This window comes from Rhizopus delemar, genomic scaffold, assembly GCF_000149305.1.
Source record: "Rhizopus delemar RA 99-880 supercont3.6 genomic scaffold, whole genome shotgun sequence".
NCBI lineage: Eukaryota > Fungi > Mucoromycota > Mucoromycetes > Mucorales > Rhizopodaceae > Rhizopus > Rhizopus delemar.
In genome coordinates, this window is record NW_027137832.1 from 1,948,561 (window position 1) to 1,970,942 (window position 22,382).

Sequence of the window (22,382 nt, forward strand, 5' to 3'; positions counted from 1 at the left end):
GTATGTAGTGATTTAAAAGGCAAGGAGGCAGCAGAAGAAGTAGGACTATTAAATTCGAGTTCATGATTGCCTTAATAGGTAATTTGGTCTCGTCAACATGTTTGTTCACATACCTTATGGTGTTTTCCATTGAAACAAACTTAATTATAATTAAAAGGGTAATAATTTGGTGCATAGTAAGTATATGAAGAGCAAGCATAAAAAGAAATGTAGCTTTTATATTTTCAATAAACAATAATTAATTGTTTAAAACAATCGGTCATAAAAAAGGAATGGGAAATATTGAAAATCAAGGTGTTTGTGTACAATAAGATGCTCAGAATCAATATGTTACAATATCTCACCAATCTTCTTGATATATTTATGGTTTAACAAAAATTCAGCTCGTTTTTTACAACATGGAAAATACTGATTAAGTGTCAATGGATTTCTTATATCATTATTGCTTTTTACAGGTTTAATACATGTGATAATGCTTCTTTGGCCCTGTAAAGGTATAGAAATTTTGGTATTAGAAGCCATATAATAAAAAGGAGAGACATATTTTATATTTTCTACAAATAATGCTCCTGATCTATCATGAATTTTAGCAGTGACTGTTTTTAAAAATCAACTTTAAATTCCCGATTTGTCTCGGGTGGGGGGCAAGTTGTCAGTGAACGAAGGGCATAAGTGTTAAACATTCATTTACAAAACACCCCTCTTTCTTTTTCCCGGCCCTATTAGGTAGGATTATGAGGAGAGGATAGTACTGCGAAACAGAAGTATATCCAGAAAAAAGGAGCATCACCTATGAATAGATAAATGGATGGATGGATGGTAGATTGGAAACTAGATGAGATATGACATATAATTGAACAGCGATTGACTACTTAAAAATACAACGACTCAAAAATAGAAATTCAAACTTGCTTTCTTTTTTTTGCGATATGCAACTGTTAAACAGTCCTTCCTCACCCTTTGGTAATTGAACTTCAGTATTAATTCAATTTGTAGGTGTAATTGAATAGACATGGCTCACGCTCCCAGAAATTCCGTTCTTGTTCCCGGTGTCAGCCGTTACAGCCGTTCCACTGTTTACTCCAAGAAGGCCTTGTATAAGCGCCAAAAGACTAATGTCGCTGCTCCTGCCAAGCAAACCGTTGCTGAAAAGACTGTTGAAGTCAAGGGTGCCAAGAATGGCGGTAAGCGTACCGTTCCTGCCCAAAAGGCTCCTCGTTTCTACCCTGCTGAAGATGTTCCTCAACCCAAGGTCAACCGTAAGTCTGCTAAGAAGACTGCTCTTCGCTCCAACATCACTCCTGGTACCGTCTTGATCCTTTTGGCTGGTCGCTACCGCGGAAAGCGTGCTGTCTTCTTGAAGCAATTGGACTCTGGACTCTTGCTTGTCACTGGTCCCTTCAAGGTCAACGGTGTTCCTCTCCGTCGTGTCAACCAAGCTTATGTTATTGCCACCTCCACCAAGATTGATCTCTCTTCCGCCAAGGTAGCATAAAAGATGACGTTTGTACGCACACTTTACTAATCGTGCTTTTTTAGGTTGATGAAAAGTTCAACGATGCTTACTTCAAGAAGTCTGCCAAGACTGAAAAGGCTTTCCTTGAAGGTGAACAGGTAAATAATACACAATATGGAAAGGCTTTAAATAGATAACTAAGTAATACTATAGAAGAAGGCTGCTTTCCCTGAATCCAAGGCTGCCGACCAGAAGGCTCTTGACAAGGAAATCCTTGCCGCTGCTGCCAAGGATGCTTACCTCGTCTCTTACTTGAAGTCTACTTTCAGCCTCCGTAAGGGTCAATTCCCTCACGACATGAAGTTCTAAATTTGATTAAATAAAGAAGCATTGCCGGAAAATATTATTTATCAAAGAGATTTATTCATAATAAAACGCGGGAATAGATGAGAAAACATTTTTACTTATAATGTGAGCATTTAGATCATCGAATTTAGCAACTAATAGCAAAATAGACAGAAGTTATAAAGAAAAAATATATATTTTTTGACTTGAAAACAAACTTATTCAAATCTTGATTTCAAATCGTTTATAAGCATAAAGGTCATCTATTACTTTCACTTTCAGAGGAGACTGTCATTGTATGCATTTTCATTTGATGGAACTATTTACATGTTGGTGAATATTTTGTATCTCGGCATTAGCCTTTGGTTATAGTCAGGCGATATCCCTGTTGTTGGTAGACTACTGCGCATACGATTTTTATTATCTCTTTTAATACAATGAAATATTGCTTAAAAGGGTGCACTGAATGTTTATATTCTATCCACGCATTTTTCTTTAAATTGGTGTTAAATCATTGCATACAGCATACATTTTTTGTAGAATCATGATATTTTTTCATTCGAAAGCGTGCCTTAAGCTGTCATTTTAATAAAAGACGAAAAAAAATAAAAAAAGGCCATATTTGGTGGAATGTAGCATTACTACAATTAATTATAAATATCTAGGTACAGTGGAGCTGTTAAATTTTGTCAGTTTGAAGAAAATAAACTTTGTTTAACAAAAATGTCGTTTCCAGAAAAATAAATGTAGCTAACCTAAACGAAAATTTCGTTTAGTACATTTATTGTTGTCGCTTTGGACTTGTTTTAATGCAATACCTGTATTAAATGACCAAAGCAATAACCTTGATGGAGAATTTTTTGTGATTTTCCTATTTTTGTTCTACTTAAAGATGATCAGTCTAAAGGGTATTTTCTGCTGTTGTCGCTGGCAGTATCGTCGGTAGTTGACGTGTAGTCATTGTTGTAACTGATCATTGGCATGCTGCTGGGACCGTGGCTATAGTTGATGGTTTGTGGACGTGGTGATTGTAATCTGATGCTTTCTTGGATGGTATGGATGATACAATCATCTAGTGGGCTTTGTGCCTCGATACCCGTACTGTTTATTTCCATGGCGTATATTTGTCGTTCTAATTGCTGTGTTGTGGATGAAGTAGGAAACGACATTTGTTGTGTTGGCGAGTTGTGTTCGCTGTCTGTATCAATGTCTATGTTGTCGAATGTCCAGGTTGCCTTGTGGATTCTGCTGTTTCCGATTTGGAAAGGTTTGGTGGGCTGATGATTGCTATGTATTTGGTGAAGTATCTATATGTCAGCCCTTGTTTTACTTTTATTACTTTTTTTAATTGTTGTTCATGGCTGTATTTTTGTTTATTGCCTGGTAAGACGCAGACCACGGATGTAAGTCTTCTTATAAAATTGGTAACCCCAAAATAGATCTGAAATACTAGGATCCTTTTTAGAAGAAAGAAAAATGACCTTTATTAAAATGTATGCTTTGTGTATATTTATATATTCTATTTCAAGGAGCTTAATCATAATTTCTTTGTCTTGAGATGCAGAATAATCTGAACTTCTTTTGGCTTGGGTTTTGGGTTGGGATCGACGCTTTAAAGGTTCACCTACGCATTCTATATTTGGAAGGTCTATCATATTGTGTTTCCGTTGGGTCATCTCTATATTTAGTTTCTGTTTCTTTGTTCATAGAATTGATACTGACAATTGATTTGTTTTTTTTAAAAAAAAAATATTCTTAGGAAACCGCCATTTATTTTTTCAGAACAGATTAAATTTACCAGCCGCACTGTATAACGATAGCCAACATGCTAGATTATCGACTGTTTTTCTACGAATATAGCTTTTGAAAGTTAGAATTTTTAAAAAGAACAGCATGAATGAGATTCAAATTGCATTTCTTTATCATGTCTTTTTTTAACATTCATACAAGGAAAATCACTACTTTATCTATATTCAAGCTAATTGAAATATATAAGCTTCATTGTAGGTGCATCAATTATCTCAATTTGATTTTTATCTTCTTATTTGTCTACTTTTAGTCATTTTAATTGTATAGTGTTCAATTGGAAATAAACACGAAAGCTATACTAATACCGCCCATAATTTTGAATGCTCTATGCATGGATCAATCAATATAGGTTTGCATACAATAGCTTTAAAAGATTATAATAACGATGAGCCTTCTTGGCACCTTTAACAAAGTACGGTTTGTTTGAAGTAATGTGATTTGCCACAAATTATATTCAGTTTATTTTGATTGGCTGTACAGTGTTGAGTTGAATCATATCCAGCAATGATAATTAAGCGGTGTATTAAGCATTACGCATCTTTTTTTCTGGGTAAAAAAGCAAGGCGACTTTTTTTTTTATTGACATTGTTTTTTATTAGCAGATATTAATATGTCTTCTGACGAGGAGGATACCGATTGTCCTTTATGCATGGAAGAGCTTGATATTGCCGACCGAAACTTTAGACCTTGTGCTTGTGGTTATCAGGTTCTTTTTTTATAGTTGTCAATTTAGAATCAGTACAACTTACGCTTGTAATAGATCTGTCGTTTCTGTTGGCATCATATTAAAACGAATTTGAATGGCCGTTGTCCTGCATGCAGAAGGTTATACAGCGAGCAAATTGTTGAATTTATTCCTGTAAGCGCTGAAGAAGTCATGCGTCTCAAAAAAGAAAAGAAAGAAAAAGACCGTCAGACACGAGAAATGCGAGATCCAAGTAGAAGACAACTGTCTAGCATAAGAGTTGTTCAAAAAAATCTTGTTTATGTGCTTGGGATGAGCTTAAAGCATGCTTATGTCGAAGTAATAGAAAAAGCAAAGTAATTTGACATGTAACGCTTATGTCTTTTTTTTTGTAGAATGAAATATTTAGAAAATATGGAAAGATCGATAAAGTGGTCATCAGTAAACGAACAACAAACAATGCACCTGCCGGAATTTATATTACATTTACGCGAAAAGAAGACGCGAGTAAAGCAATTGAAGGTCTAAATGGCATAGAAGTGGATGGAAAAACTGTTAGGTATATAGACAGTAAGTGTTCATAAGAGAGTCATTCCTAAGACTTCTTATAGAGCTTCTTTTGGAACAACTAAATACTGCACCTATTACTTGCGACACATGTCTTGTCCTAACCCTAACTGTATGTATTTACATGAGCCTGGAGATGATGTTGACAGCTTTAACAAAGATACAGTGACAATTGGGTAAGAATACGAAAGGTGTTTATAAATAGAAGCTAAATGTTCTTTAGTAGTAAGCATGTTACACCGAGTTCAACTTCTGTATATCCAAATAAGAGACCTGCTACTGCTGCAAAACAAGAAGCTTCCAAGATACCAGAAGCTTCCAAGACACCAGGTGCAGAAATTAAACCACCCACAACCACGCCTCGCACATGGGCGCCTATACCTAAAGTTGTCCCAATTCCACCTGTTGTGATTGAAGAAGTGCCTGCAGAAAAACCCAGCCCTACACAGGAATACGGTCCTGCAAAGGAAAAATCAAAAACGGTAGCTACTTCTCCGAGCGTCGCGCCCATGAAAGCCTCTAGATCAAACACAACCAAGAAGACTACCGATAAATTGAAAAAAGTTTCGAAACCAAATGAAGAAGAAAGCACTAAACCAGCTTTGCCCCCCACTGCCTCGTGGGCCAAGGCTCAACCTATACTTCCACAAGAAAATGTGATTACACCTACCAACTTTGGTCCCTCTTTATCTGATGCTGTACAAACAGTGCAAAAGCCAAAGCATATACTTTCTGGAAAGGTAAAGAAAGAGAAAAGGGGCAAAAGTAGAATGGTTCGTCTTGAAGAATTTGAAGAGGCAAAAAAGGTCGCACAACAACCAAAATCGACACATGAAGTACATGAGAAAGAGACTTCAGTTCAATCAGAGCAAATTCCTACAAAAAATGTTCATTCAACGCCTGCTGTTATTGGCATGTGTATAGAAGACGAGGCTGTTGTGGTGAAAGAAACAGCAATCAATGATGATGAAACAGAAGAAGAAAAGATAAAAGACAGTATTGAAAAGCAAAATGTGCTGTCTGAAACTGAAAAACGTATTGAAGAGTCAACTTTGGAAAATTTAGAAGTAACTGGGCAAACAAAAGAGCCTTGTAGTGTAAAGGCTGAAGCCGAAGAGGAAATTGTTCTTGATGAGCAAACTCAATTAGATGGATATCTGAGTAAAGAAGATCATAGGAATGATTTCGCACAAACAACAGAAGAACCTAATGTAACAGCTCCAGTAGAGAAGGTCGCCCAGCAAAATGTGTTTAACAGTGAGGATATTGTAGAAAATGAAGATAGCAAGCAAGAAGAAGCGCTGGCAACATTGAACGAAAGCGTTATTAAAGCGTTCGATTCAAACATGTCTGGTGATCTGTCTGTCAATGCATCCAAAAAGGTTCAACATGAGCAGGATGATGGCCAGCCATCAGCGGTTGTTAATTCAAGCTTAAATGATCATATTCCTTCACCACTTGTTGCTATGGAAAGGCTGTCTACCCTTGTTGAACAGGAGATCTCATCAAACACTCCTCAACAGCCCACAGTAGACAGACTTTCTCATCCTCTTCCTCCTTCGGACAATTATGCACCCTTCACTGAAAATAAACGCCAACCTATGCCTCCTCCAGGTCTTGGCCCTCCTCCAATTTTACCAGAATGGATGAATAGAGGATTTGATCCTTTCAATGGCCAAGACCCTTCACTAATAGCTGCTCGACGCTTACAGCATTCACAACGCATGATGGAAGCTAGTGGTTTATTTGGTCTTAATAATGGATTTCCTCCACATCGTCCTGCTCCACCTCTGCCTTCTATATCTCCCTTTGGTTTTCATCCAAATTTTAATGAAGGTGTGCCTGGCTTTCCCCATCAACCTCCTCCACCATTCACAAACATCCATGGGCCCCCACCTCATCATCATCCTATGATGAGGCCTCCTCCGCCTCAAAATAGGGTCAATATGCCTCATTTTGGATCAAATTTGCCTCCTCGCCATTTATCCATGGATGATACAAACAGACTGAGAGCCGAGTTTAATGCTATGGCCCTAAACGGCAGAAATAGGGAGGAATTTCAATCTCGAGAGGATCTAAGAGCTTTATTACCCAATGTTAATATCAGCTTCAACAACAACAACAACCAGCAAAAAGGGCCCATGGATCATATACAGCATCAAGAGCTTGGCTTAAAAAGAATGGACATTCAAGAAAATATTGCATCAAGCAACTCCATAAATTCAATGCCTCCTAATCATTCCATGAAATTTCATCCTCCTCTCGAACAAAATAAGGCGCCTTTTTATAAACAGGATTCATTTGGACAACAAGGTATGGGTGATCGTTTGCCACAAAACATAAACCTAGATGTTCGAACTGAAGCACAGAACTTCTTTGGTGAATTTCTTCGAAAAGCGGCTTCATCCAATCAACAGGAAACATCAAACAAGAAAGAAGAGGAATATGGATCAAGAACGGGTATCCGTTATTGATATCTTTTGAAAAGAGCCAAACTAATTTTTTTTATTAGAAAATCCATTACCATTTCAAGATCCAGCAATCATGTCTGTACATTTAACAGAAAACTCTATAAATGAACCATCAAATCAAAGCACGATGCTTCAAATTCTAGGAGGACAACCACCACCTGCGCCGATGCCTCAGCAGCAGCAACAGCAGCAGCAACAGTCTATGCACCAAAGACCTGATCCTCGATTTGGTATGAATGAACAGAGAATAATGTATTTAGAACCCGGTTTTGACGAAAGAAGACAACCATTTGGTAATAATATGTTTATGCCTCCTGGATTTCGACCACCACAACCACAACCACCACCACCACCACAACAACAACAACAACATATGTTTAACCATCAAAATGGTCTACAACAACAGCCTCCACCACAGTTCGTCCCTCACTTTTTAGAGCCTTCAATTAATACAATGGGGCATATGGCAGGTAATCCAATGATGAGACCGCCTATGATGTTATTTCATCAAGACGACAATAGATTTAAAAATACGGGTAATATACATCATGGGGATATTTATAAATAAAAGTGCGTGTGAGTGTATGTACAGTTTATTATTTGTTTACAAAGTTCACGCTATATCCGCCACTACCAGAGGGATCTTGTGTAAATTGGAAATTATCGGTGGATAAGCCAAATTTACCAAGGATCGTATTACCCACATCTTTTAATTTGCTCATCATTTCTTCCTTTTCTTTTTCCATTTGAACCTTAATTTTGATCGGTAATTCCCTTTCAGCTCGTGTACATTCTTTTAAAGTGTATTGATCATTCGCTTGGGCTTTTAATTTTTTATAGTCATCCAAGGCTTCAGACATGGCTGTATAACTTCCGATCTTTTCATTAGCTTGTGCTCTTCTTAATAAAGCTTTTGAATAAGTAGGATCTGATTTTAATGCTTGCGTACACATATCCTTCGCGTCTTTATACTCATTCTAATATAAAATGTAAGTATACGCATTACTTCATGTATTCGCATTTGAAAGAACCTGTTTCATATGACACGCAGCAATATTAGCAAAATAAACAGCTCTTTCTTTTGCAAGGGACAGTGGACAAGTCATTAAAGCATGTTCATACTGTTCTATAGCCTGTTTGTATTCTCCTCTACCAAAATGGGTATTTCCTTTGAGTTTAAACTCGGTTGCTTCAGTCATGAGTTTCTACTATAATAATAAGTTTCTATTTAAAATGTCAAATGCGTATGTATATTACTTGTAGTTCTTCTTGTTGATATTCTTCACTTTCATAAAAGATATCACCTTCTTCATCGGCCTCTAATTCAGGTGGATTTGCATTGTCTATAGAACAAGCTTTAATACGTGTATAAACGGAAAAGAAAAAGAATTTATCTATTTTTTACTTGATTCTTCCACTATGTTGAGCTCTTCTATAATTGCCATCGCAAAGTTTTACAAAAAAGAAAAATAAAGAATACTACTTAAAAAAAAAAAAAAAAAAAAGGGAACTGAAACTGAAAATGAAATAGAGATTTGATACGCATAACAATATCCTTTTGGTTTATTATATGATCTTCTTACTGTATATAGTAAATAAAAAAGACTAGTTTAGCGAAGCTTCTTTGCTTTCCTTTTTTTTATTTTAAAAAAAGAAAAAAGAAAAAAAAATGTTTGAAATAGAAAAAAAGGAAAAAAAGAAAAAATAGTAGGAATGCCAATTGATTTGATTAAAAAAGACATATTAAATACTAAAAAGTATAGAGCAAAATAAGGAGAAGGTACATTTACTCTTGCAGATACTTCTTTTATATAAAATGTACTTTCTCTTTCTTTTATTTTTCTTTTTTAATAAAAAATGTTATCTTATTTTGATAATAATAATAATAACAATACATTTCAACCACAAGAGCAAGCCAAGATGTTTAATCCAATGGTATCACCTTATTATCATCCAGTTTTTCATCAACAACAAATGACGATATCACCTCCACTTACACCTATCATACCATTCTACTATTACCCTCAACAACAACAGCAGCAACAACAACAACAACAACAACAACAACAGCAGCAGCAGCAACAACAGCAGCAGCAGCAGCAACATCAACAGCAGCAATCAAAGAAAAAGAAGGGTCTTCAACAGCACAAACACGTATGTGGATATGGTCAATGTCAGTGGAGTTTCAAAAGGTATGAGCATTTAAAGCGACACATGTTGGTTCATACTGGAGAACGTCCCTTTACCTGTGAACATCCAGGATGTAACAAGACATTCGGTAGATCAGATAATTTGCGGGCACATTATCGCACTCATTACAATAAAAGACAAAGAAAGTCTAAAAAACAGACTGAAAACAATCCAATGACAGGATCCTTTGTAGACGAAGTCAGTTCTACCTTATTTTAGGGCCAATACAACAACAAAATTGAACTATTTAATATTAATAATAAAAAGTGCTTAAACCTTTTGTTTCTTAAAAAAAAAGAAAGTATTTTACGATTGTTCATTGAGAAGAGAAAAGCAGGCGAATAGCAAAAAAAAACCATGAGTTTGACACATAAAATTAATTTTATTAGCGCGTTTTACTCTAGTTTCTTTTATATTAAATAATGCCATCTACATGGAGATTATTAGAGAACACAAAGGTGAATGCTTATTTAACATCCATCATATAAATTTACTTCAAACAACAGATTTATGCCTTCTTTACTCAGTCTATCTTTTATTATGAGGTTGCTTGTAGAATAGCTTGAAGTTAATTTGAAGCAGCAATCGAATAATCCCATTCTTGATTATTAATTGATAATTGAAATAGTATCAATTAAAATATAAATTTGGCTTGAAAGCCTTGAATGACTTCAGAATTGTGCTCTTAAAAAAGGAACCAAAAAAAACAGGTGGATATAGATAAAGTTGTGTAACTTTATATCATTAGTATCATTTCCCGCTTAAGCCATAAGGCACTATCGTCACTACACAGAGTGGTGAAAAGTAGAATCTTATTTTTTTACCATTCTTATTGTTATTGGTAAGTGTTTCAATAAAATATTTGTGGTATTAATCTTTTTGAGTTTGTCCAAGGCTTTTGTGATAGTCAATGTTGATTTGTCTACAGTAGTGTAATAAAAGGTGATTTCTGGTATTGGACATCAGATGAAGTCATATACTAATCCCGACAATTGCGTGTAAAGTTGGTCAAGATTATGTCAAGACAGCATCTTTTAGCACGCGCCTCTCCTTTTCTTAACTTGCCAAAGATAGAAATGGGAGATAAAATATGCGTTGATTGTAGCAAGAATAATAGACACATTCTTGTGTTGATAAGAATCCCAAGACATAAAATACTCATATTTCATTGTCTTCAATAAAAAATGTAGTCTATGTGTAACCAGAAATGAATCCTGTAAAGTCAAACATTGACATTAATAATTTATTGAAAATATATTATAGAAACGTGAAACATGATTTGATCAAAATCCTTGTTTCTTGAATGATTTTTTTTTTACATATTTCTTTTGCTTCTTTTAGTAAATAAGTAACGAAAAAACGAACTTTTTTTTTAAAAAAAAATTAATTGCGCTCTTTTTTTCTTTTTCTTCATTTTCTTCTCCTTTTTTTTTTTTCTTTGTAAAATATGAGTCAAACTATTATAGAAGAAGAAAGAAATCATTTTCAAAATGCTTATAGAAAAAGCATGTTAACACCAGATATAGAAAATAGTTACCGTAAACAGAATTTACCTATCAGACGTCAAAGTTTACAAGTATTTCAAAAAGACTATATCATTAAAAAGATACCAACTCAACCTGAAGAGAAAGAAAAAAAACAGCAGCATGAACGTCGTCGATGTGTATCCAATCCTAATTTATTACTAACCGTTGCATCATCTAAGCAACAAGAAGAGCAAGAACAACCAGCAAAACAATCCACTGCTCATAAATTTGTTGGTAAAAGAAAAAAAAAAGTTTATAGTTTTAGAGTGAGAAAATTAAATGATACAAGAGTTATTAAGACCTAGTAAATCTGAAGTAACGTTTGCACAGAAAAAGAAAAAACCGACAGAGAACAGATTAAAACACGTATTTTCTCGTCTACAAAAGAAACCAGCTTTATTCAATGATCAACCAGTTTATACAGCCTTATTATCTTGCGTTTCAAAGGAATTTAGTAAAAGAATTTCATTAAAACCCATAGCAGTAAAAGATGGCATAGAGTATCACAATACGTTTACTGGTTCAGAAGCGGTGGTAAAACCATATAAAATACGCTTTGTTTTTTTTTTTTTTTTTTTTTTTTTACTAACTTGTTATGTAGGATTGTTTATTAAATATTTTAAAAATTCGAGATAGAAATTTTGGTTTATTAATTGGACGTGCGTTAGAAAATCAAAATTTTATCCATCATGTAACATATGATTGTCGTTTGAGAGATTTGGATAATGAATTCTATCAACTTGATCTTGAGAATGGTATACATAAAGTCATTTTTTAAAGGAAATGATGCTTATTTTTAATTGTAGGTGATAACAGTAGTGTCAATAGTGTGTTTACTATCTTGACTGATTGTTATTCACCTACCTGTACAAGAAAGAATCCTTGTTATAGTAACAGTTGTCCTAGAATGAAAAGAAAAAACAATGTAAATACTTGTAAGCATTAGTATGGTGATATTCATATGATTTGTAGACAGAGACATGTAATAGTAGTACAGCTCATTTGTCAAGAAAAGATCAAGAATATTTAAAGGATAGAGTATTATGGAGATATTCTGTGCCTTTAGATATTGTTATGGAAACAAATGATAAAGAAAAAAAGAGACAAGAATGTATTTATGAACTTGTTTATACTGAACAAGACTTTACAAGAGATTTACAATACATAAAAGAGGTACCGTTTCATAATAAAGCTCGATTGTATACTTGATTAACTTGTGGATAGTTTTGGATACAACCTATTCAATCGAGCGATATTGTTCCTCTAGAAAGAAGACAAGAGTTTATTACAAACGTGTTTTGGAACTTGACTGAAATTGAAAAAATAAGCTCTTCTCTATCAAAAGCACTCACTACACGACAAGATAAACACTCGGTGATACCTTGTATTGGTGACATCATGATATCACACGTCAAGAATTTTGATCCCTTTGTGACTTATGGTGCACACCAAATGATCGGTAAACATACCTTTGAGATGGAAAAAAAAATGAACCCTCGATTTCAGCAGTTTGTGATGAACCTTGAGAGAAGACCAGAATCACGTCGGTTGGAACTCAATGGATACCTGACAAAGCCTACTTCAAGACTGGGTCGATATAATTTGCTACTAAACTCCATACATCAAGTGACACCTAAAGATCACAAAGACTACAAAGATATACCAATAGCAATGGATCTAATCACACAATTCTTGGTTCAATTGAATCATCAAGTAGGTTTATCAGACAATACCTTTCATTTACAGCAATTATCCAACAGAATATTACCATTTAAAGGACCTGTAAGTACCACTGTGCTAGAATAGGGAGAAATTAGACTGATGGGCATTGTAGGAACTAGAGTTATTAAATCCTAAACGCCAACTTGTAATGAGAGGCAAAATGAAGCGTACAAAGAGTACAAGCTTGCAATTATTTTTATTTGATAATTACCTTGTTGTTTGTAAAGTTAAATTCGTTCAACAATTAGAATATTACAAATTATATCAAAAGGTATGTATTTTATTAAAACTATATCAATTACTTATTGCTATGCTAGCCTATTCCGCTAGAAGACTTACAAGTTTCTATACCCAACACACATCAATACAATGAATCTTTTCCAATCACATTTAAAAATACATGTACAAATGATCAACATCTCACTTTATTTACTATGACAGATTCAACTAGAAAATTATGGTTTGATACAATTAAAAAGCATCAGCAAAACAAGCATTATTATCTTGAAGCATGCGGATAGTGATCTTCGTGCGAGAATTGTGTAGTGTCTATTCCACATTTTGGACAAAAACTATAGTCTGTGTCAAGTTGAATAAAATAGTTCATCTTTAAATAAATAAATAGATAAAAAAAATAGTAAGTAATGTTCTTTTTTATATGTATTTTGTATCAAGGAGAACTTATTTATAAAAAAAAAGAGGGGTAAAGATGAAGAAGAGGGGGTTTTTTTTCTTAATTAGGAGCAAGAATTCCCATAAAAGTATGGTCAACAATAGATATTCCTCTCTTAAATCGAGATTTCTTTTCCCCTCACAATTTACTTTAATAAGTTTCACAAATCCACAGCAAGGAACTTGTATTAGGAGTTGCATGATCTCTTCAAGATCATTACTAACATATCTGCACTTATACTTCATCATGCGAGTAAAAAGGAGTTTCCATCTTCTATAAACTTCTTTACCGCGCTTTTTTTTATAGTTCTCCTTGTATCTAACATCAGGGCTTCTACATGTCGTAATTCATTTGAATAAAGGTCCAATCTCCTATATCACTAGCACCAAAGGATTTTAAGCTATTGAATCAAAACAAAAATGAAGGTCAACAAGAAGCAATGCATCCGCAAAGAGCATTGACTTTTTTTTTATTCTTAAAATTGTGTTGACTGGACAGTTTTAACAAAGGCACGAATCTTTTCTAAATCCTTCACTCCATCTGTTTCAACACCACTCGACACATCCACAATCCAGGGTTTCACCTGTTGAATGGCAGATGCCACATTGGTAGGATCCAACCCACCAGCCAAGATGACAGGGAAATCTTGATTACCCAAAAACTCAAAGTGCCTATGTTTCACGATTTTGGTAGCAATTGACCAATCAAACTTGACACCACGTCCACCTTGTTGATCCGATGGTAAGCTGGGCACTTTAGCGTCCAGTAAGACATAATGATAAGAGCCTGGTTGATTTAGGTTTGGTATCTGAGCTTCATTGAACTCACCACTGTCGATATGGAAAGCTTTGATGACAGGCACGGGTAAATAGCGTGCAAGCTCCGTTGATTCGGTTCCATGCAGCTGAATAAGGTCCAGTCCGACTGTCGTTGCCACCTCAGTCATGTATTCAATCGATTGATTCACAAACACGCCAACTACCAAAGGTTTTCTTGCTCGCTTTTCCAAGAGACGCTTGTGCATCTGGAACCAATCCAGTTGAGAATCATCATTTGATAACGTTCGTTTGACTTGAATATCCAACGCACGCACTGAGGACACGATTTCTTGAGCTCTTTCCAAAGACACTTTTCGTTTGGACTTTTCAGCAAAGATAAGACCAATCAAGTCAGCCCCTGACTTGGCTGCTTCAACTGCTGCATCCACACTAGAGATACCACATACCTTGACTAGTGAAGATTTTGATTCCTTGGACACAGGCACAGGATCCTTCTTTTCATGACCCAACAAATCAGACACAAACTCCTTCAAATTCCAAGCACGCATCAGGGCTTCACCCACCAAGACAGCGTGCACACCCTGTTTGACGTACATTTCAACATCAGCTCGTCCAGTAATACCAGAAAGTGCACACAAGATCGTTCCTTCAGGCACCATCTCTACCAATCGACTCGTGGTTTCCATATCAACATCAAAGCTGTGCAAGTTGCGATTATTAACACCCACCAGACGTGCGCCCAAAGCATTGGCACGGGCCATCTCTTCCGTATTATTGACTTCGACCAAGGGTTCCATACCTAATGATTTCGCATAGTGATACAATTCGTGCAGTTGTTCATCATTCAGCATGGCCACGATCAACAAGATAGTATCAGCACCGTACAGACGACCTTCCAAGATTTGATAGCGATCGACAATAAAATCCTTTCTCAACACACAAGGACGGTTGGGCAGATGGCTCAAGGCCTCTCGGACCTGATGCATATCATGAATCGTACCGCGGAACCATTTGGGTTCAGTCAGAACAGAGACGACGCTTGCACCTGCTAAAGCATATTGAAGTGCCTGCTCAGCCGCGTTGGCCGAAACATCAATGTTTCCTTTCGAGGGAGAGGCACGCTTGACTTCGGCCATCAAGGCGGGCTTGCTTTGACGCACGCGAGCGACGACGTCTTGAAGAGGTGGGGCGACGTGCAACTTTAAAAGTTTTTCTAAATCTTCAAATGTCTGGCCGGGAATCTCCTTGGCTGCCTGAACATCCTTGAGTCGTTGAGAGTAAATGCGGGTCAAGATGGAAGGTGCTGCGGCAGGTTGTTGCTGAGAGAGATCGAGTTGGGATTCACTAGCACTGATTTTGGGTGTTTCGGAACGAGCTTTCTTAAAGACAACACCGGCTGCAGGATTCTCTTCCCAGGTGCCACCACGCAAGCTTAAGAAGTTGTTGATCATCGTATGTCCGTGTTCACAAAGGATACTTTCAGGATGGAACTGAACACCTTCGACAGTGTATTCCTTGTGTCGAATGCCCATGATGATACCATCGTCGGTAGTCGCAGTGACTTCTAATGTTTCAGGTAAAGTAGAAGGCATGCCAGCAAGGGAATGGTAACGAGTGACCATGTTGTTTTGAGGAACGCCCTTGAAGATACCTCGACTGTCATGCTTGATGCTGGATGCCTTGCCATGCACAATATCACCTGCATATGACACTTTACCACCGTACACTTCATACATACATTGCTGACCCATACAAATACCCAAGATGGGAATCTTTCCTGCAAAAGCTCGAATGGCCTCTCGAGAGACACCGGCATCGGTGGAAGGGTGGCCAGGGCCAGGTGAGATGACAATATTGCGAGGAGCCAATTGCTCAATTTCGGAAATGGTGATTTTGTCGTTTCTGTAGACAACTACATTGGCGCCTTGGCAGCTCAAGTATTGATAGACATTATAAGTAAAACTGTCGTAGTTGTCAATAAGTAAAGTGGTCATTGCGTTAAAAAGAGGGGAAAAAAAAAAAAAAAAAAAAAGGACTCTGCCAAAAAAATAAAGTAAATATGAAATCTCATTTGTCAGTGTGACTCATTTTTAAGAGCTGCAATTAGAAAAAAAAAAACAAATAAAAAAAAGGAACGGGAAAAATAGTTTTTTATAGTGCAACTTTTTGACAGTCAATCATTTTTTTTCTATACAAAAGCGTCAAGATATCTTGATTTATATGATTTGCATTAATTTACCAATTTTTTCACTATCGCTTTTACCAATTGTGCTTAATGGGTCAATGTATAGCTCTTGGTGGGATTCGTGTGTCAATAATAAACCACTAGCGTTGTGCATGTGCTGCGCAGTATTTATATGATGATACGGTCCATAATCATAAAGATTATGTTGAGGAAAATATGTGTAACTATCACAAGCTACAAAGGAACCATCAAAGGTTGACGAGCAGCTAGGACCACCCATATCGTGTCTGAATTCATTGAAATTGGCTGTGGAGGATTTACGTGTTCATCGAAACGAAAAAAGGATATTACTAAGCGTATAGGTTCTAAGCATAATCACCTACCTGCACTATTGGCTTCCACTGCTCCATCAATTATATCTGAAGGACAGTTAAATACAGAATGATCCTTGGCCTCAGTATCATGGCAAGATTCATTCAGATTGGAGGGCTCGGGAATAAGGACATTTTCATGTTTAAACAAATAAATATTAGCGTTACGACTCGAATTGCTACTTACTGTAGTATGCGTACTACTTCTTCGATCATCATTTTTGTTATCCTCACCCTTTTCACCTCGCTTTTCTTTTGCTCTCCTGTTTTGAAACCAAATCTGGATACGTCTGATACTCGTTTTGAATTGATTAGCGAGCGTTTCTTTTGTTTCCCTTGATGGGTGATCACTTTTCATATATTCCATTTCCAGCAAATGTATCTGATTAGAAGTAAAGCGTTTTCTTGGACGAATTGGAATATTAAACAAGTCATTTTCGTCACTTGATAGATTTTGTTCTTCATTCTCTGGACGAGAGAATTTAGGACGTTTTTGTGCGCCCTCTAGATTATTAACTTGCTGTTCAAAATGTACATATTTTTCAAGTTCTTTGATCTCATCTTCTTCAATCATCCGTTTCTTACTTTCTTTTGTTTGTTTCTTTATTCCCATTGAAAAAGAAAAAGACTATAGTGGAAATGAAGAAGAGAAAAGGAAAGAATGAATAGGACGACGATGAGGATTTCTCATTGCTTAGTCAATTCTGACACTGTTTCAAATATTAACTGATTAATCAAAACCAATGCAAAAAAAAAAAAAATGATAGTTCAGTGTATGTTGAAAGAATTGTTAGCATAAAGCCATGATTATTTAAAACTTTCTCCTCAATCATGCTCTTATTTATTAAAATGATTTTTGTTTACTATCCTTTTTATACAAACGCACCTGTCAGAAAGAAGAGAAAGTTAGACTAAAGAGCAGCATGAAAGAATTAATTGATAATTCTACAAGACATACTTTTATCAAAAAATATGCTTTAGCATGTGTACTTTAAAAAAAAAAAAAGCTTAAATCAAGACATACCTCATTCTCACATCAAATGATGTTTGTGATACAAAGTGTTAAAGGCACTCTAAGCTACAATAAAAAATGGATTTATAGATAATGAAAGAATAACAAGAAGGAGTTTCTTTAGAAAACCTGATCGAGAGAGAATACCTTTTATTTTAATTTAAATTTAGAAAGAATTTGGATGTGATGCTTTCAGATAGTCAAAGAATGATTCTTTTACCTTTGCTATTTCCTTAAAAAGTATTCATCTGATTTCTATCATCAAAATGTAACCGTCAGACTCTCTTAAGAGATTCAGTGCAAGTACTACACTCCAACTTTTAACATGGAAATTTTTTGATGATCTCCAATAGAAGAAATGACATACTTTGAGTTAAATGATGCTTATAATCAAGGCAAAAATAAATGTATTTTGCGTATGGCAAGCTTATCAAAAAGTCTATTCGTGTTTTATAAAGACAATATGCTTGAACCAGCCACGACTGCAATCAAAAGTGGATAAAAAGGAACGAATATTGGCTTCATCTTTAATTTAACACTTTTCTTCTTTTGTCACTGTTGATAATATCGAGATTTTTTTTTTTTGTTTGGTTTCAGAGTAACCTTGTTTACTTTATTAAAGCACCTCATTTACACATCGCTTTGTGTGACTTGACCCTTTTTTTTTATTATTATTATTATTTTAAACAAATTCATTCGATCAACAGACAGATGATGTACTCTATAATCAGGTTAAAAGTCCGTTTTTTATTAAAAGAAGTTATCTGATTTTGATATTCTTTTTGAAATATGACGGCATTGACTGTATCTATTTCGTAAAGATTATGACTCGGTTAAAAGAAAATCCTAAAGATCGAAAGCATAAATACAGTTTAAATTGCGATGTTTGTAAACACACACACATACACACATACTTCATCGTCTGATATAGCTTATGCTTTAGACTAAATCATCGTATCATTCTATTTCCTACTTTATATAATTTGACTACTAGACTATATCTTCACTTTTATACAAGCTATATCTTTAATAACCACAGAATAAAAAAGATAAAGTAGACATTCTTTTTGGTAAATAATAGTTTTATTCGAGTGCCGCTGATAAGGTAGACGTTCGAGAATACACGGATAGATTCCGTCGGTCATGAAAAAAAAAAATAAAGTAATATATGCTGCTTTTAAATACAACATGCCCTTTCCATGTAAACTTGTTTCATGGTTTAATTACATACAATCCAAATAGCTTTTTAATAAAATTATGAATCCTTTTTTTTTATTTTTTTTATACACGCACATTCCTTCTTCTTTACTCTGTCTTTTTTGTTTCAACAGAAACCTTTTCGGGTCTAATACGACTCTTGACCTGACCAACAACTTCTCTTAACTTTTGATTAGCCAAATTTCCATATTGCTCGGCCAACAAACGAGCAGTGTGAGAGTGCTTGGCAACGTGAGCATCAACCACTTCCTTGTGTTGAAGATAAAGTCGAGGTAAAGAAAAGGCGAGGAGGATAAAGGTACTCAAGAGATTCTTTGTAGACACATGCTTAGCCAAGATCCAAACAAAGAAAGAGGCAACAAAGGCAGTGAAGGAACGCATGCTGTCTTCAATCAAGACCAACTTTGTCACGTGTTGTGTAACGACTTCAGCCACGTCCATCGTAAAATGGGCCACACGCAAGACGCGTTCTCGGGGGATATAGGTCGTCTTGGCTTGAAGACGGTGATTGTGAGGGTTCACGATTTCTTGAGGTTGTTTGTTTGAAATCACTCTTTGGCTTTGTTTGTGAAGGTTCACATAAACCCAGTTGATACCTGTAGCCAAACTAAAAAGACCAGCAAGGATTTGCAAGATAGAGTAATATTGAGTAAGAGCCAAAACACCAAGAGAACCAGCTAAAAATATAGCACTCTTTTTAGGATATTCCCAATAAACAAGAGATTGGACCTTTGTCTTTACATAAGCAGAAGGATCTAAAGAAAGTATGAATAAAGACTGAAAAAGAGAAAGAAAAAGTTACCGCTATCAAAATCAACATTTGATGAAGTATATACGTTCGTTTGAGTTGGCTTGGCAGCAGGAGCAGTGGTAGTAGTAGTATTAGCAGAAGGACGAGGAGTATTTAATACATTATCACTAGAAGCTAATAATAACATTTTAATATAAAGCATAAAACAAAAACAAATAGAACGTACGTATGGTAGCAGAAGGAAGAGGTGACTCATCTTGCTTTTCATTACCAACAGGAGCAGTGACAGTATCAGTGATGGGAGCAGTGGTATCAACAACAGGAGGTAATTCGGTATCAGCCATTCTTTGAAAATAAAGAAGAAAAAAAAAAGAGAAAAAAAAAAATTTGCAAAAAAAAAATAAACAAGTTTATTTTAAGCGCATGATATCATTAGGGTAACACATAAATAGAAATTGAGACTAAACAGACTATGACTCTACATCTTTTGTAGATGGAAGTTTCTTGTATAAAAAAAATTTGGCGTGTAAAAAGTGAAGAACATAATAATACGCGTAAATCACTTGTTTATCATTTAAAGAGTCTGTATGAATTAAAAAAAGATGATAAAATGCAGAAACTAATAAAAGGGGAAGGAAAAAAAAAAAAAAAAAAAAAAAAATGCATAAATAAGAATAAACTTTTAATAAGTGCATTATACAATTTTTTTTTTATCCATTTGAATTCATCCAGGGTCTCAATTCATTCAATTGTTGTGTGTATCCATGTCTTTGACAGGTATCACGTAACTTGTTCAAGAAGATAAAATCATGTTTATAGTGACTAGCAACTGACACTAACAATTCGGCTTGCTCTAGACTGCACAACTGACCTTCTGCTAAACAGACAAGTGAGCCAGGTCCCTTATATTCATGAACATCCTTTGGAAAGAAACCGCAAGTGATGTGGAAATTGGTAAAGTCAAGTTCAAATGTCTTTCGAATCATTTGTCCAAATGGCCAATAGATCACACGAAAGTAGCTTGTTGCAGCATGATCCTTGCTCGTACAGCGACCCAGGCCAAGGTCGACGGGTGGTTCCCAACCCTGAGCATGTCCAAACTGACACGTGATCTTCTCTGACAGTGCCTTCAAGGCAATCGGATGTTTACGCTTTTTGGGAATCTCATCAGAGGGAACAAGGGCAGGTGTGAGTTGACGGACCTCAAGGTGGTTGATGACCGTGATATGATAATGGTCACCGTCTCGTTCTTGACGTAAAGATCGCATTTGTGGTAAAACAAACGGATCTTCAGTTAAAGCAAACTGATCAATTCGTAATCCACTCAACGACAAATAAGCATCAGAAGGAAAGAATTCAAGATTTTCAGTAATCTTTCTGTAACTTTTTTTCTTGTGAATTCTTTTTTCAGTCTTTTTTGATTCCTCTTCTTTCATATTTTCTTTTTCTTCTTTGTGATTTTCATTCTTCTTTCTTGTCGTTTTATAATGGCCTTCTCTTGAAGCATTCCTTTCTTCCTTTTCTCTTCTAGGCATTTTATATAAATACGCGTCTTTTTTAAATATTAAAAAAAGAAAAAGTTTTTTTTTTATTAATCGTCTCTCCAAGCAATTTTAACTTGGTCAGTTCTGAATCTTTGTGTAACTGTACTCTCTTTTAATGGTGTCGTGAATCCAGTCTTGTAAGCCAACAGACCAGCATGAGCAATCATGATACCATTGTCAATACAGAATCTATCATCTGTAGCACATATAGAACCATTTCTTTGCTTTGCCATCTCTTCCATCATTTCTTGTAATCTTATATTACAACCCACACCACCCACTAGTAACACTTCATTGGATTCTACGTGTGCCATCGCACGCTCTGTAATTTCTACCAGCATGGCAAACAGAGTCTCTTGAAGTGAAAAACACAAGTCTTCAGGTGTAATCTCACCCTTGGGTAAATCTTCTTTGGCGATCTTTTCAATGTGTGATAAAATTCCTGAAAATGATACATCCATGCCTTTTACAGTGTAAGGTAAAGGAATATACTTTTTGCCTCTATTAAATTATGAACAAAACATTCTTTCTGCAGTTATTAAAATACCTTTTAGCGTATTGCTCAATATTGTATCCAGGACTTGGGTCGTTTGACAAGTTCAGTATACGAGCAAAACGATCCAAACAATTACCAATTGCAATATCCAGTGTTTCACCAAAGATACGATAACATTGTTGTGAATAAGCAATGACTTGCGTATTTCCTCCACTCACGTAAAGTACAACTGGATTACTTGCCTTGGTTACTTCTCTACCCATTTCAATGTCTATTTGAAATATAAATCATCTTTTTCTTAAAAAATCTTCATTATACCCTACGTCCTACACAATGGTTGACACCTACCAAAGGCTTGTCCCATAATAAAGACAGTGTACGAGCAACAAGAGCAACTGATAACAAAGGTGCTCCCATGCCTGGCCCTTTTGTATAACAAATCACGTCAATATCCTCTGTTTTTACATCAGCTTGCTTTAATGCCTTCTTGGTGACATCCAATATACAATCTCTGTGATGCTGTGCAGTATCTCGAGGCAGAAAGCCTTGTCCGGGTGGAGTAATATACGTATCACGAACATT

The 22,382-nt window shown here is 35.6% G+C and overlaps 10 protein-coding genes across 10 annotated transcripts; 4 read left to right on the forward strand and 6 right to left on the reverse strand.

Annotated features, from left to right (window-relative positions):
* Positions 1 to 1,012: 1,012 nt before the first annotated feature.
* Positions 1,013 to 1,825, forward strand: RO3G_08770 (60S ribosomal protein eL6; the record flags this gene model as incomplete). The annotated part of the gene is made up of 3 exons (XM_067663360.1): positions 1,013 to 1,486; positions 1,540 to 1,614; positions 1,670 to 1,825. 3 exons carry the CDS (start codon positions 1,013 to 1,015, stop codon positions 1,823 to 1,825), a joined length of 705 nt encoding a protein of 234 aa, XP_067519461.1.
* Positions 1,826 to 2,697: 872 nt separating this feature from the next.
* On the reverse strand, positions 2,698 to 3,628 carry RO3G_08771 (uncharacterized protein; the record flags this gene model as incomplete). Its single annotated transcript, XM_067663361.1, has 2 exons — positions 2,698 to 3,088; positions 3,600 to 3,628. 2 exons carry the CDS (start codon positions 3,626 to 3,628, stop codon positions 2,698 to 2,700), a joined length of 420 nt encoding a protein of 139 aa, XP_067519462.1.
* A 592-nt stretch (positions 3,629 to 4,220) lies between these two features.
* On the forward strand, positions 4,221 to 7,855 carry RO3G_08772 (uncharacterized protein; the record flags this gene model as incomplete). The annotated part of the gene is made up of 7 exons (XM_067663362.1): positions 4,221 to 4,316; positions 4,371 to 4,651; positions 4,863 to 4,865; positions 4,907 to 5,038; positions 5,089 to 7,322; positions 7,375 to 7,750; positions 7,846 to 7,855. 7 exons carry the CDS (start codon positions 4,221 to 4,223, stop codon positions 7,853 to 7,855), a joined length of 3,132 nt encoding a protein of 1,043 aa, XP_067519463.1.
* Positions 7,856 to 7,929: 74 nt separating this feature from the next.
* RO3G_08773 (uncharacterized protein) lies at positions 7,930 to 8,778 on the reverse strand (the record flags this gene model as incomplete). Its single annotated transcript, XM_067663363.1, has 4 exons — positions 7,930 to 8,310; positions 8,404 to 8,538; positions 8,591 to 8,676; positions 8,739 to 8,778. 4 exons carry the CDS (start codon positions 8,776 to 8,778, stop codon positions 7,930 to 7,932), a joined length of 642 nt encoding a protein of 213 aa, XP_067519464.1.
* Positions 8,779 to 9,190: 412 nt separating this feature from the next.
* Positions 9,191 to 9,742, forward strand: RO3G_08774 (uncharacterized protein; the record flags this gene model as incomplete). Its single annotated transcript, XM_067663364.1, has 1 exon — positions 9,191 to 9,742. The coding sequence occupies one exon, from the start codon at positions 9,191 to 9,193 to the stop codon at positions 9,740 to 9,742; it is 552 nt and encodes a 183-aa protein (XP_067519465.1).
* A 1,228-nt stretch (positions 9,743 to 10,970) lies between these two features.
* RO3G_08775 (uncharacterized protein) lies at positions 10,971 to 13,317 on the forward strand (the record flags this gene model as incomplete). Its single annotated transcript, XM_067663365.1, has 8 exons — positions 10,971 to 11,283; positions 11,474 to 11,583; positions 11,651 to 11,804; positions 11,856 to 11,974; positions 12,022 to 12,222; positions 12,274 to 12,831; positions 12,884 to 13,042; positions 13,213 to 13,317. 8 exons carry the CDS (start codon positions 10,971 to 10,973, stop codon positions 13,315 to 13,317), a joined length of 1,719 nt encoding a protein of 572 aa, XP_067519466.1.
* Positions 13,318 to 13,919: 602 nt separating this feature from the next.
* On the reverse strand, positions 13,920 to 16,217 carry RO3G_08776 (uncharacterized protein; the record flags this gene model as incomplete). Its single annotated transcript, XM_067663366.1, has 1 exon — positions 13,920 to 16,217. The coding sequence occupies one exon, from the start codon at positions 16,215 to 16,217 to the stop codon at positions 13,920 to 13,922; it is 2,298 nt and encodes a 765-aa protein (XP_067519467.1).
* Positions 16,218 to 16,439: 222 nt separating this feature from the next.
* RO3G_08777 (uncharacterized protein) lies at positions 16,440 to 17,392 on the reverse strand (the record flags this gene model as incomplete). Its single annotated transcript, XM_067663367.1, has 3 exons — positions 16,440 to 16,714; positions 16,792 to 16,897; positions 16,967 to 17,392. The coding sequence occupies 3 exons, from the start codon at positions 17,390 to 17,392 to the stop codon at positions 16,440 to 16,442; spliced, it is 807 nt and encodes a 268-aa protein (XP_067519468.1).
* Positions 17,393 to 19,096: 1,704 nt separating this feature from the next.
* On the reverse strand, positions 19,097 to 20,104 carry RO3G_08778 (uncharacterized protein; the record flags this gene model as incomplete). The annotated part of the gene is made up of 3 exons (XM_067663368.1): positions 19,097 to 19,764; positions 19,812 to 19,934; positions 19,987 to 20,104. The coding sequence occupies 3 exons, from the start codon at positions 20,102 to 20,104 to the stop codon at positions 19,097 to 19,099; spliced, it is 909 nt and encodes a 302-aa protein (XP_067519469.1).
* A 366-nt stretch (positions 20,105 to 20,470) lies between these two features.
* On the reverse strand, positions 20,471 to 22,217 carry RO3G_08779 (uncharacterized protein; the record flags this gene model as incomplete). Its single annotated transcript, XM_067663369.1, has 4 exons — positions 20,471 to 21,312; positions 21,411 to 21,805; positions 21,852 to 22,071; positions 22,124 to 22,217. The coding sequence occupies 4 exons, from the start codon at positions 22,215 to 22,217 to the stop codon at positions 20,471 to 20,473; spliced, it is 1,551 nt and encodes a 516-aa protein (XP_067519470.1).
* Between the last annotated feature and the right edge of the window lie 165 nt (positions 22,218 to 22,382).